The sequence below is a fragment of the Rhinopithecus roxellana genome, chromosome 6 (assembly GCF_007565055.1).
Source record: "Rhinopithecus roxellana isolate Shanxi Qingling chromosome 6, ASM756505v1, whole genome shotgun sequence".
Classification (NCBI taxonomy): domain Eukaryota; kingdom Metazoa; phylum Chordata; class Mammalia; order Primates; family Cercopithecidae; genus Rhinopithecus; species Rhinopithecus roxellana.
In genome coordinates this window covers 83,617,172-83,632,601 of record NC_044554.1, presented here as the reverse complement: position 1 = coordinate 83,632,601, position 15,430 = coordinate 83,617,172, and the positions used below count along the sequence as shown (strand labels likewise).

Below are 15,430 nucleotides of genomic sequence, written 5' to 3'. Positions count from 1 at the left end.
TGCACAGAAGGATAAGCTGATTCCCTACATGGACTCCCACTTCAAGTCCCACCATTTCTCTGCTCAGATTATTCAGATAGCCATTTCACTCTCAGTGAAAATCAAACAGTATAACATCTTCATCAGAATTCTATAAGAAAAAAGCAACCTAGAAATCTTTCATTGTAACAAATAGAACTGCTTTCCTGTAGCCACTTTTCTTCCACTCCTTGTACCAAAATGTTTTTACATCACAAACATACGATGGATATGATAATGTCCTCTGTTTCTTGCCCTTGATCTAATAACATACTCATTTTCCACATACCATACTTATTATTAAGTGACTGTACTAAGAAGCCCATCAAGGTCACCTTATCTTGGAAATTCAAATTATCCATCATTATCAATGAACATTTTATGCATACAGCTTTTTATTTCTATTGTATTATACATAACATTAATTTTCAGAACAATTACAGGGGCAAAAAAAATCAAGTTGCTTTTCCAAAAATTATTATATCTTTTTTTATTGTCACAACCATATGAGATTATATCACTAAGCTACAACATCACAAGCATCCAGTATTATAATTTCTTTTTTAAATGCTAATGTAATCATTTAAATGATGCTTTATTCTATTTTTAAGTTCTTTCATTATCTGTAAGACTTTGAGTGTGTGTGTCCTATATTTTCCTTTTGACCTGTTGCATCAGAAAGCTCCTAGTTAAGTGTTTGTTCAATACTCTTTGCTAGTGTCATTATTTAATGGATACACTGACATTCCTGCTTCATTCCAGGATTCATTAGCTGGCCCCTATTCTTTTACTTTTCTCTGAATGGTTTTATGGCTTTTTTTTTTTTTTTTTTTTTTTTGAGCTATCTAAATATTTCTTAGAATTAAACAGATACAGACACAGGTGCTTCTGTTAGTGCGATGTTACTACAAAGGCCTGTACAGTCAGTCAGTGTCTGGTACTGCAATATGAGCAAGGAAGAATTTTTAATATTGTCAAGGTTTCACCTTAAATTGAGATTTCTCAACCGGTCTACTGATGTTCTGGGTCAGATGATTCTTTGTTGTAGAAGCTGTCTTGTGCTTTCTAAGATTCTTAGCAACATCTCTGGCCTCATCCCACTAGAGGCTAATATTACCCTCCCCATTGGTGCACAGTTGTGACAACCAAAAATGCATCCAGACATTGACAAATATCCTTTGGAGGTCAAAATCATCCCCTGCTGATAACTAGTGCCTTAACTGAGGGCTTCGTGCCTCGAGGGAATCACCGCTTAGGTATCAAGCACAAATCTCAGACCGTCCCTGGGATCAGATAGACTCTTTAGCCATCTTGCAAAGCAACTCTGTGGATCGCCCACCACCTGCCGGCCTCAGGTTTCACCTCTGCTTTTCACAGGCCCAGAACCTTGCTTCAGAAAATTCAAACTTGTCTTTTAGTCCATATTTACAAAGATCTTAGCTCTCTCAAATCCAGCTTCTACACAATTGGTATACAAGTCAAGTCATTAGAAATAATTCTTTGAGAACGTAAACTTCAGTGTTGTAAACTTAACCATTCTGTCTCTGAAGACTAATTTTCAAACTATTGTTAAGATACTTACTGTAAAAAAACTGGAACCATAAGAAGAATCTATAATAAAGAAGATTTAAGAGATATTAGTTCAATCATCAATGAAAAAGCACATGCTAAATGTCTACTTTACTTCTAAAGTCAAATGGAGTATCCAAGAGCCCTGGCCCAAAAGCCAAATACACCAAAATTGAAGAAAAAATCTATCTTCATAAGATTTATCTGAAGAAAGCTATCATAGTAGATTTCCAAATCTAAGTATATTCATGGAAAAAATTTAACTGGTAAACCAAATTTCAACAATTTGCCAAAGGGTATTGTATTATTTTATTACTATCTAATTTCACTGGGCATTGCAAAAATTCAGGATAGGGTAGAGGGAATAAATGAAAATTTTTTATAAAAGAAAAACATGAAAGAAAAACTTGAAGAGAAAAAAGTGAAATTATAATTTTTCAGATTATTGTAAGTTACATACACCATAGAAAATGACTCAAATAACAGAAAACTAGAAATAAAGTGGGGACTTCATCTCAAAAAAATTTGATTATTTTTTCAACAACATGTTAAAAGCCTCATTTGAAAATCAAATTTTACACAAGTAGAATGATCCCATAATAGAGTGTAATATAAGAACTCCATCCTTCGGTGTTTGAAACTATTCTGGTCTATTGTTGATACATTTTGGGTCCATTGTGAAATCAGCATTCAGGGAGGCCATGGCCAGCCCTGCCCCATCCTGGACAAAGGTGCTATTTTGTCTCTTTTTTTTTTTTTTTTTTTTTTTTTTTTTTGAGGCGGAGTCTCGCTCTGTCGTCCGGACTGGAGTGCAGTGGCCAGATCTCAGCTCACTGCAAGCTCCGCCTCCCGGGTTTACGCCATTCTCCTGCCTCAGCCTCCCGAGTAGCTGGGACTACAGGCGCCCGCCACCTCGCCCAGCTAGTTTTTGTATTTTTAGTAGAGACGGGGTTTCACCGTGTTAGCCAGGATGGTCTCGAACTCCTGACCTCGCGATTCGCACGTCTCGGCCTCCCAAAGTGCTGGGATTACAGGCTTGAGCCACCGCGCCCGGCCTATTTTGTCTCTTAAAAATATCACATAATGCCATCTGCCTTGGGAAGCACATTCTTCATGTTTCTGCCAAACTCTTTATTTCATGGTTTTGCATATACTCCATGAAGAAAGAAAAAATTACATAGGAATTTTAGTTGGAGCTGTATACTTAGGAGTATCAGATTTAGCAAATTTAAAACGGAGCACCTCCAGTTAAATTTCAATTTCAGATTAGAAATTAATTATTTTTTACCAAAATATGTAACATTTGGTACATACATACAGTAACAAATTTTTGTTACCTAAATTTCAAATTTAACTGAATGCCCCCATTTATTAACAAATATCGCAGTAGGCAATGACTCAGGGATGTGAAGAGAGGCAACTGGCTGCCTACTTCTGAGGTGCAAACTTCTCCGTTTGTAAGCCAAACTCTCTAAGATCTTTATCCATCCTAACTTTCCCTACTGTAGATTTATAAATGAGATGAAGCCATTTATAATGTGGATATTCTTTATAATGAACAGAAATTACTTTTGTTTAGGGAATAATTCACCCCAATAATCCAAAAGACTTGTACTCAAAGTAAATAAATCATCCAAGGCCAGTCTTAAAGCGTTACTTACGTGGAAAAGACCAATCCAAATATACAAGAAGGAGAAAACAAATTGGGAATTTGTGTGTGTGTGTGTGTGTGTGTGTGTGTGTGTGTGTGTGTGTGTGTGTGTGTTTGGGGAAGGTGGAGACAGATTTTTAAAACAGAATAAGAAAGCAAGAAAGGAAGACAACAGCCGAAGAGTGTAAAGGAGTAGGCAGAGTGGTGAGAAGGTAACTGTGGAGACAAAGTCAGGATGGTCTGCAGCCCTTTGAAGGTTGTGCAGTGTGTGCACTGCACAAGGTGCCTTTCCAGGGGGTTGAGGAGAGAGAATCCAGCTCCACCCTCTACAACCGTCTACAGGTGCTGGCCTCATCCATCAAAGACTCACAATGACAGTTTAGCACAGGCAGGAGTTCGGCGTTTTTAAAACATTCTGGGTTCCCACAGCCTCCACAGCTCTCCCTAAGCTGTGTCCAAGTGGGTAGTGTCACAGTTATGAGAGATTTACTTGCCTGGAGTGTTGGATCTTTCTGCCCAAAGTCTTTTTAAGTTTTCTGCCTTGTTCATCATTCCATGAATTTCCTCGGCCAGGTCTTGTATCTCTTTTAAAAAGGCCAGGTTGTTGACTTTCTTGGGGTCAGCTGCAGTTTGGAACCTAGACAAACTTTAAACAGAATAAATACTGCAAATGAAGCTCTTTAACAATAATAAGTTTCCTTGGCATTTTTTAAGATTCGTGATACCAAATTGTTTTCTTTTCTTTTTTTTTTTTTTTGAGACAGAGTCTTGCTCTGTCGCCCAGGCTGGAGTGCAGTGGCCGGATCTCAGCTCACTGCAAGCTCCGCCTCCCGGGTTTACGTCATTCTCCTGCCTCAGCCTCCCGAGTAGCTGGGACTACAGGCGCCCGCCACCTCGCCCGGCTAGTTTTTTTGTATTTTTTAGTAGAGACGGGGTTTCACCGTGTTAGCCAGGATGGTCTCGATCTCTTGACCTCGTGATCCGCCCGTCTCGGCCTCCCAAAGTGCTGGGATTACAGGCTTGAGCCACCGCGCCCGGCCCAAATTGTTTTCAATTAAACTTGGTACCAATTTACGCTCCCATCATCTACCCTGAGAGCCCATTTTACCTGACCCTCATCCAAAAGAGAAATCGTTATTTTAAAAATCTTCACAAATTTAAAATTAGAAAATTGTTTTCATTCTCTGTATTATCTGAAAGCTCAGCCATTTTATGTTTATAAGCCTTTTCTTTTTAATTTATTTGACACATATTATACAGCATGCCCTGCACATCAGTGATGTGCAGTGCAATAAACACATCAGTGAACAGTACAGACATGATATGATCCCTGCATGAGGAGGAGACAGAGACAATTATGGGGAATGTTTTAGTTTTTTAATTCCACACCTTTATTTTACAAATTAGAGAACATAGTGAAAATGAATTAACAGTTGTCTACATGTAAATCTACCATGAAAGAATAACGAAGCTTACATCACAAAGAGTTACAGTAAATCTCTTCCACAAATATTATCACTTAATTCTCACAATCTATAATGAAGTCAAAGCAGGTTCAACATTTATTGATGAATAAAATAAATTCAATGACTTTCAAGTCAGCTATTTAGAGATGAGGAAATGTGGCCCAGATAATCAAAGTGAATTTGCTAAAAGCAAACAGACTGTTTGCAGCAAAACTGGGTCTGGAGACCAGAGAACTGAGCACTGGCTCAGATGACCTTCTACTACAGGTGGTTGCTACATACACTCAACAGAAATCTCACCTGGTTTTGTTTTGTTTTGCTTTGCTTTAAAAAAAAAAAAAAAGGTAGAAAGAGGATCTTGCTATATCGCCCGGGCTGATCTTGAACTCCTGGCCTCAAGTGATCCTCCCACTTTGACCTTCCAAAATATGGGATTACAGGCATAAACCACCATGCCCAGCCAGAAATCTTACCTTTTAAGTGTGGCCTTCAACTTGAGTGGATCAGAATTTCAGAAGCACAACAAGAAACTACTTATCTGCTGAGGCCTCACATTAAAGGCTAAAAATGACCTCTGAAAGCTGTGAACCATGATTCAAACTCTCTTGCTTCACCCAAACATGACATTTGCCTGGGAAACCATAGAATTATCAGATTATAGAAATCGATGTAATTCAAGATGAGTTTCCCTGGTAATAATAAGCAGGCTTTACGTTCTTTTTCTAGTTATTATCTCAAAAGTACTTCAATTTGTCCTTAAGACCAGATTAGGAACTATCATTGACATAAGAAATGTTTATAGCAGAAAAATACATGAAAATCTTTGATTAAATGTTAATTTGTGTGTGTGTGTGAGAGAGAGATGGTGAATTCCAGAGTTGCAGGGAAATCCCAGAGCTATAATAGGATTTGGGTGGAGAGCAGTTTCCTCCTTTCTAAGTACAGGTCTTTATTGAGACTTTTATGAGGTAGTGCTTAACCTGCCAGGCTAGGAAAAGACCTGCAAAGCGAAGGTGGGGGATAAAAGAGATTACAGTGGGGAGGACAAGAGAAGGCCACTGAGCAGATAACTGAACTTTCTCAGCCCTCAGACTGGCACGGAGAATCACCCCTTCAAAGGGCCAGGACCACTACTGCACCCAGAGACATCCCTGCAATTCTGTGAAGGATCCACTTGAGGTTGTCAGAAGTGAATGGGGCCTTGGAAATCATTATTCAGGTCCCTTCCTCAGTGTGAAGATGAGAAAACTTAGACCCAATGAAAGCTCCCTTGGAGTCAAAATGTTTTTAAAGCAGTGTCACACTTGGGAGATTATCTTTAAAATAAGATCAAAATATTACCCACCTAATAGGATGGTGTGAGGAGCATCCAGCACCCAGCACTGCGTAAATAAGCATGAAGAGGTGTGGCAGTGGTGAGACTAATACTGAGATATGCACATTTTCAGCATAAGGACTACAAGAATAAGCAAGGAATGTGAAGCAATATGATTATTCTTTCTATCACAATTTTTGTTAATTTTTGCTTAGGTAAGCAGGACAAATTCTTATCAAATGAGAATTATTTCTAAGTAGATCCAAAGGCAGAAATAATTCTCCTAAGAAGGCTGTTATGGCTGACTCACATTACTGCTCCCATTTATCTATGCCAGAGAGGAAGGATTGGAGGACAGTACTAGGTCAATTCCATAACTTTGCTCTTGTGAATAGTGCTACAATAAATACACAAGAGCAGATATCTTTTTAATATAATGATTTATATTCCTTTGGATAGACATTCAGTAATGAAATTGTTGTATACAGTGGTAGTTCTATTCTTAGTTCTTTGAGAAATCAAAATGTTTAAAATAATACCAAAAAAATATTAACTACTTAGGAATACATTTAATGAAATATACATAGAACTGAGGGCTACAAAAAAAATCCTGAGAGAAATTCAAGAAAGCTTAAAATAAATGGAGAGCTATATCATGCTCATGGATTGGATGATTCAATGTTTTTAAAATGTTAATTCTCTCAAAACTAATCTATAGATAGAAGGTAACCCTTTAGGACAACTGCATATCCACATGCAAAAGAATGAAGTTGTAACCATCCCTTCCTCACATCATACACAAAAGTCAACTCAAAATGGATAATAGGCTAAAATGTAAAAGCTAAACTGTAAAACTGTTAGAAGAAAATATAGCAGTAAATCTTTATGATTGTAGATTAGGCTGAGCCTTTTAGATATGACACCAAAAGCACAAACAACAAAAGAAAAAAATAGGTAAGTTGGACTTCATGAAAATTAAAACTTTTACTTCAAAAACACAATCACAAAGTGGAAAAACAACCCAAAAAATGGTGGGGAAAAGATGTGGAAGTCATATGTCCAATAAGGGACTTGTCTGTAAAATATATGAAGAATTCTTACTACTTTATAATAAAAAGACAAATAATCCAATTAAAAGTGGGCAAAAGATTTGAATAGACATTTCTCCAAAGAAGATATACAAATGGCCAAAAACTACATAAAAAGTTTATCAACATAATAAACCATTAGGGAAATGTAAATAAAAATCACAATGGGGTAACTCCTTATATCCACCTAGATGGCTACAATCTAAAGAACGGAAATATAAGTATTGGTGAGAATGTGGAGTAATTGAACCTTTATACCACTGATGATGGGAGAGGAAAATGGTAGAGCTACGTTGGAAAACAATCTGACAGTTTCTCAAAATGTTAGACATAGAGTTATCATATGACCTAGCATATACCCAAGAGAAACAAAAACATACTTTTTTTAAACCTTGCACATGAATATTCCAGCATTATTCATAATAGCCTAAAAGTAGAAACAACTCAAATGTACTTCAACAGAGGAAAAGATAAAGAAAATGTCCTATATCTATACAATGGAATATTAGTTGATCCTCAGTTTTAAAATGAAGTATTTTAGATGCTACAACACGAATGAACCTTAAAAACATTGTGCTGAATGAAAGAGGTCAGTCACCAAACAAAGCCTATAACTTATACAAATTCTATATGTAGGAAATGTCCAGAATGGTAAAATCTATAGAGACAGAAAGTAGTTTAGTTGTATGCCCAAGGTTAGGCGTGGGGGAGATTGGGAGGAAATGAGAAGTGTATGCTAACACATTTAGATTTTCTTGTCGGGTTGGTGAAATTTTTCTAAAATTAACTATGATGATGGTTGCCCAGCTCTGTGAAGAAACTAACAATTATTGAATTGTGTACAGGCCTACCTTGTTTTTTTATGCTTTGCTTTACTGTCCTTCAGAGATACTGTGTTTTTCACAAATTGAAGGTTCATGGCAACCCTGCATTGAGCAAGTCTGTCAACGCCAATTTTCCAAAGCTCACTTTGTGTCTTTGTGTCACATTTTGGTAATCCTCAAAAAGTACTTTAAATCTTCATTATTATTGTATCTGCTATTGTGTTCTGCAATCAGTGATCTTTGATATTACTATCATAATTGCTTGGGGATGCCACAAGCCATGCCCATATAAGATAGAGAACTCCATCAATAAATTTTATGTGTATTCTGACTGCTCCACTGATTGGCCATTCCCTCATCTCTCTTCCTCTCCTCAGGCCTTCCTGTTCCCTGAGACATGATGATATTGAAATTAGGCTAATGAATAACCCTACAATGACCTCTAGTTGTTCAAATGAAAGGAAGAGCCACAAGTCTGTCACTTTAAATCAGAAGGTAGAATTATTATTATTATTATTATTAGAGACAGAGTCTCACTCTTGTCACCCAGGCTGGAGTGCAGTGGCACAATCTCAGCTCCTGGCAACCTCTGCCTCCCGTGTTTATTAGTTATTAAGACTGATTAAGTTCTGTGAGGAAGGCATGTTAAAAGCTGAGATAGGCTGAAAGCTAGGACTCTTTCACCAAGCAGTTAATAAATGCAATTCACTAACAGTTAATGAAGTTGTGAATGCAAGGAAAAGGTTCTTAAAGAAAATTAAAAGTGCCACTCCAGTGAAAATACAAATGATAAGAAAGTGATATGGAAAAAGTTTTAGAGGTCTGGATAGATCAAATCAGCCACAACATTTCCTTAAGCCAAAGTCTAATCCAGAGAACAATCCTAATTCTCTCCAGTTCTATGAAGGCTGAGAGAGGTGAGGAAGCTGCAGAAGAAAAGTTTGAAGCTAGCAGAGGTTGGTTCATGAGGGTTCAGGAAATAAACCATCTCCCTTACATAAAAGTGCAAAGTGAAGATGTAAGCATTGATAAAGAACCTGAAGCAAGTTCTCCAGAAGATCTCGCTAAAATAATTGCTGTTAGTGTCTACACTAAACAACAAATTTTCAGTGTACATGCAACAGCCTTGCATTAGAAGATGTTATCTAGGACTTTCATTAACTAGAGAGGAGAAGTCAATGCCTGCCTTCAAAGTTTCAAAGGACAGTCTGACTTTCTTGTTAGGGACTAATACGGCTGGTGACCTTCAGTTGAAGCCAATGTTTATTTACCATTACAAAAATCCTAGGGCCCTTAAGAATTATGCTAAATCAACTGTGTCTGTGCTCTATAAATGGAACACCAAAGCTTAGATGACAGCACCTCTGTTTACAGCATATTTTGCTGAATATCTTAAACTCACTGTCAAAACCTACTGCTCAGAAAAAAAAATGTTTTCAAAATATTGCTGCTCATTGATCATGCAGCCAGTCATCCAAGAGCTCCAATGAAGATGTACAAGGAGATTAATGTTTTCATGCCTGCTAACAAACATCCAGTCTGCAGCACGTAGAGAAAGAAGTAACTTCAAATTTCAAATCTTATTATTTAAGAAATGCATTTCATAAAGCTATAGAGTCCTAGATAGTGATTCAAATATATGGATGATTTTGAGTGGGTTCCAGACTTCAGTGGAGGAAGTAACTGCAGATGTGATGGAAATAGCAAAAGAACTACTATTAGAAGTGGAGCCTTAAAATGTAACAGAATTATTGCAATCTCATAATAAACTGATGAATGAGGAGTTGCTTCTTATGGATAAACAAGCAAAGTGGCTTCTTGAGATGGAATCTACTTCTGGTAAAGATGCTGTGGACATTATTGAAATGATAACAAAGGATTTAGAATATTACATAAAATTAGTTGGTAAGTCATTGACAGAGTTTCAGAAGATTGATTCTCATTTTGAAAGAAGTCCTACTGTAAGTAAATGCTATAAAACAGCATCACATGCTACAGAGAAATATCTCATGAAAGAAACAGTCAATGATGCAGTAAACTTCATTTCTGTCTTGCTTAAAGAAACAGCCACAGCCACTTCCATCTCCAGCAACCACCACCTTGATCAGTCAGCAGTCATCAGCAACAAAACAAGATCTTCACCAGGAAAAAGATTGACTCACTGAAGGCTCAGATGATCATGGGCATTTTTTAGCAATAAAGTGTTCTTTTAATTAAGGTATGTACATTTTTTAGACAATGCTATTGCAAACTTAATAGACTACGATATAAACATAAATTGTATATGCAATGAAAAACTAAACAATGTATGTGGCTCACTTTATTGTAATACTTGCTATACTGTGATGTTGTGAAACGAGACCTACAGATCTGAGAGTCCAAACACAGTCCTTCATACTATTAACAAATCAATTGATTTTAAACAAAGGTCCCAATGTATTTTCATGAAATAGAAGTTTTTTCAACAAATGCTACTAGAATTGTATATACATACGTAAAAAGATAAACCTCAAAAGTTACCTCACACCATAGAAAGAAACAAACTGAAAATAAATTGTACCTGTAAACAAAAGCTAAAATTGTTAAAAGAAAATACAGGAAAAAATCTGAATGATCTTCAAAAATATTAGGCAAATATTTCTTTGTTAAAGAAAAACACAAAAAGCACAAATCAAGATAGAAAAAAATGATAAATTATATTTTATCAAAATAAATAACCCCCGCTCTTCAAAAGACAGAGCATAAATTAGAAAATAATATTTACAATACATGTATAATACGTATACACATGATTAAAGACTTGTGACCAGCATATGTAAAAAAAAATTCTAAGAATTCAATAAAACCAAAAATAAAAAATCAATTGTATAAAATATTTGAACACTTTCCCCAAAAAATATTGAAATGGCCAATAAACATATAAAAAGATGCTTAACATCATTTCTGATCAAGAAAACATAAATTAAAACTACAATTAGAAAGCAAAATACAACAGTATAATGGCTAAAATTCAAGAGAACAACATAATAACAAGTGTTAGCAAGAATGTGGAACAACTGGAATTCTTATGTATTAATGTTGGGAGCATAAAATTGCACAACACTTTGGAAAACAGCCTGGACATATATTGTATAGCTAAACATACACTAAACATTTATCCCAAGAATTCTACTCCTAGGTATTAACCCAAGAAAAATTAAAATATTTGTCCACACAAAGATTTATTTTTTAATGTTCATAACATTTAAGATGGAAAGAGGCCTTGAAGAAGAAAGGACAGTCTTCTGTTGCCTACCTCTTCTCACTCAATCCCAGGCAGTGCAGCATGGAGAAAGATTCTGTGTGCTTGAGGGAGGGAGAGTAAACTGAGTGTGAATCTTTGTACTGAAAGTCAGTGCTGCCCTGTCACAATAGAATGCAAAAAAGGGAAGAATTCTACTGGTGCCCACAGAGGGAGCATTTAGACCAGCCCTGAGCCAGATGAGAATCCTGTGCCCCAGCAAGAAGTATCCAAGTCCTGGCTGGCCTCACTACAGGCTGATAAAGTGGTTTGGGACCCCAAACAAATTTGAGTGGCAATCAGGCCACAAGAACTGCAGTCCTTAGATAAGCCCTGGTATTCTACTGGTTTTGAAGGCAGGGGAGTTGCAGTGCCAATGCAATATCAGCTGTAGTAGCGATTAGAGTGCTTACATCAACCCTCCCCAACTCCAGGCAGTGGAGCTTGGGGAAAGACTTCTGCTTGAGGAAGGCAGAAGGAATATTACAGAGGACTTTGTCTTGCAAGCTGGATACCAGTTCAGCCACTGTAAAATAAAGTAATAGGCAGATTTCTGAAGCCCCTGATTCCAGGCTTTTTCTTCCCAATGGCATTTCTAGACACATCTAGGCCAGATGAGAATCTGCTGCCCTGATGGGATGGACTCAGTCCCAGCAGAATTGGCCTCCTCCTGAGTAAGGTGACCTTGAACCTTGAATGAACATCAGCAGCATCCAGGAAGTAGTGGCCATGGGTCTCGGGTAAGCCCCAGTACTGTACTGGTCAGGAAGAACATGAGTTTCAGTTGCGATCCAACATGGTGCCATGGGAGTGCCTGCATCACCCCTCCCCCAATTCCAGGCAGCCCTGTGTGGAAAGATACTCCTTCTGATTAGGTGAAGCAGAAGGAAGAGAGCAAGAGACTTCAACCTGTAACCCAGAGAATGCTCTCTTAACTTCCCTAAGTCCAACAAGGCTGATTATCTGGGAGCCTCCAAGAGTTGCTGTATTCTTGGGCTTAGGAATGAAACAGCTAGTGCTGAAACAACTGCAGTGACCACAGGCTTAGGTCACAACATTTATTCCTCTTTGAATTCTTGGAAAGTCCTCTCAAGAAGGATGAGTACAAACAAGCCCAGACTGCAAAGATTGGAATAAATGCCTAACTCTTCAAAGCTCAGTCATTGATGAACATCCACAAGCATCAAGAACATCCAGAAAAACACAACCTCACCAAAATAAATAAGTCATCAGTGACAAATCCTGGAGTGACAGAGATATGTGACCTCTCAGACAGGGAAATGTAATATAAATATAATAATATAAATAAAATAATATAAATGCACCCAACTGTGGAGCATCCATATATAAAAAGCAAATATTAACAGAGCTAAAGAGAGAGATAGATCTCAATATAATAACAGCTGGAGACTTTGACACCCCATATTTTGCATTGAACAGATCATTCAAACAGAAAAGCAACAAAGAATCATTGGAGCAGAGTCTCGCTCTGTCGCCCTGGCTGGAGTGCAGTGGCATGATCTCGGTTCACTGCAAGCTCTGTCTCCAGGGCTCATGCCAAGAGTATGGACATTTTATTAATATTGATTCTTCCAACCCATGGACATAGAATATCTTTCTATTTTTTGTGTGTTCTCTTCAATTGAAAAACTGAGAAAAAAATAGATTCCTAGATACATGCAGCATACCAAGACTGAACCATAAAGAAATCCAAAACTTGAATAAATCAATACCAGGTAGTAAGAGAGCAGTAATAAACATTCTCCCTTCAAAGAAAAGCTCAGGACCCAAACAATGGCTTCACTGCTAAATTTTACCATTTAAACAGGAATTAATACCAATCCTACTCAAACTAATCCAAAAGGTTGAAGAGGAAGAAATACTGTCAAACTCGTTCTGCAGTGCCAGTATTACCCTGATACCAAAACTAGACATACACACAAAAAATAACAAAACAGGAAACTAGAGGCCAATATTTCTGATGAGCACAGATGCAAAATTTCTCAGTAAAATACTGACAAAATTGAATTTAATATTACATTTAAAAGATCATTTATTGTGACCAAGTGGAATTCATCCACCCCAAGGATGCAAGAACATGCAAATTAATCAATGTGATACATCACATCAAAAGACAAAGGACAAAAACTATGCAATCATATCAATAGATGCTGAAAAAGCATTAGATAAAATTCAACATTCCTTTATGATACAAACTCTCAAAAACTGGATATAGAAGGAACACAGTCAAGCACAATAAACACCTTATATGACAAAATCACTGCTACTATCATACTGAATCGGGGAAAACTGAAGATCTTTTCTTTAAGATTTGGAACAAGAATGCCCACTTTCACTACTTTTATGCAACATAATACTGGAAGTCCCAGCCAGAACAATCCAGCAACAGAAAGAAATAACGTGCATCCAAATTGGAAAGGAGGAAGTCAAATTATCCTTGTTTGCATATAACATGATTCATATTTAGAAAAACCTAAAGACTCCACCAAGAAACTATTAGAACTGATAAACAAATTCAGTAAAGTTGCAGGATGCAAAATTAACAGAAAAATCAATAGCATTTATATACACTAACAGTGAACAATGTGAAAAAGAAACCAAGAAAGCAATCTCATTTATAATAGCTACCAATAAAATAGCATACCTAGGAATAAACCTAACCAAAGAAGTAAAAAATCGTTGCAATGAAAACTATAAAACCCTGATGATGGAAATTGAAGACCACACACAAAAATTAGAAAGATGTTCCATGTTCATGGATTGGAAGACTCAATATTGTTAAAATGTCCATCCTCCCCAAAGCAATCTGCAGACTCAATGCAATCGCTATGAAAATACCAAAGATGTTCTTCATAAAAATAGGGGAAAAAATCATTTTTTAAAAATCCTAAGGTTTATTTGCAACTACAAAGATCTAAAATAGCCAAAGCAATCCTGAGCAAAAAGAGCAAAGCTAGTGGCATCACATTACCTGACTTCAAAATATACTACAAAGCTTTAGTAACCAAGTCAGCATGGTATTGGCATGAAAACAGACACAGAGACCAATGGAACAGAACAGAGAACCCAGAAATAAATCCACACACTACAGTCCTCATTTTTTACAAAGGCTCCAAGAACATTCAATGAGGAAAGAACAGTTTCTTCAATAAATGCTGCTGAGAAAAGTGGATATCCATACGCAGAATGAAACTAAACCCCTATCGCTTGCCACACTAAAAAAAAAAAAAAAAAAAAAAAAATCAAAATTGGTTAAAGACTTAAATCTAAGACCTGAAACTATGAAACTAATAGAATAAAACATTGGGGAAACACTCTAGGACATTAGTCTGGGCAATGTAGTCCCAGCTAATCAGGAGGATGAGGCAGCAGAATCGCTTGAACCCGGAAGGCAGAGGTTGCAGTGCTGGGCAGCAGAGCCAGACTCTGTCTCAACAACAACAACAACAACAAAAAATTATAAGTCTAGGAGTTGGAGGTTGCGGTGAACCGAGATCGTGTCACTGCACTCCAGCGTGGGCAACAGGAGCAAAACTCCGTCTCAAAAAAAAAAAAAAAAAAAAAAAAGAGCGTCAAGAGAGTGAAAAGCAAACTGAGAAGCTGAGGTGAGGCGGCAGCAGGTGATAATCAAAGAAGGCTGAGAACCAGGCAGTATGGTTGCTGCAAAAGAGGCAGAGAGGGTCAGATGATCCTCGGGGTATCTGGGCATGTTTGAGGATGGACAAAAAAATAAATAAAAATATTGATGACCACCAAATGAGACCAGTAGGAAATGGCTGGAAACATTTCAAGAAACTGCAAATGAAAGGTCACCCAACCAAAGCCGAGAAGGCAAGGCACCGGGTGCTGTAGACCAAGGGTGGGCGTGCCCCGGCATGGGTGTGGCGATCAGCCTCCCGAAGGTAGGCAGACAGTGAAAGGTAAGTGAGGGGCGGGTTTAGACGGCATATTCGCATTACAAAGCATTTTAAACTAAACGAAATAGGAGTGACCACTAACACTAGCAAGAATATCCAGTTCTGTTGCCTGCAGTGCTTCATGTTTCTGAAATCCTCTTGTTAAAATGAAGGGGAAACCCCCCAACAAAAGCAGGAATGAGGAAGCTGATTTTCATAATCGTAAACTACATCAGATGGTACCTGGGATTTCTGCCCGAAGTGAACTTACCTGAGGAATTAGAAAGGTCATGGAAACTTAT

The 15,430-nt window shown here is 37.4% G+C and overlaps 1 protein-coding gene across 1 annotated transcript in view; it reads right to left on the bottom strand.

The window, feature by feature from the left end:
• Positions 1 to 15,430, bottom strand: part of ABCA13 (ATP binding cassette subfamily A member 13) — a 520,700-nt gene that overhangs the window by 479,723 nt on the left and 25,547 nt on the right. The window contains exons 4-5 of the mRNA XM_010374424.2: positions 3,733 to 3,884; positions 1,601 to 1,629 (exon numbers count right to left, since the gene is read on the bottom strand). Of these exons, the coding sequence (XP_010372726.2) occupies positions 1,601 to 1,629; positions 3,733 to 3,884 (181 nt within the window). The remainder of the gene's footprint in view (positions 1 to 1,600; positions 1,630 to 3,732; positions 3,885 to 15,430) is intronic.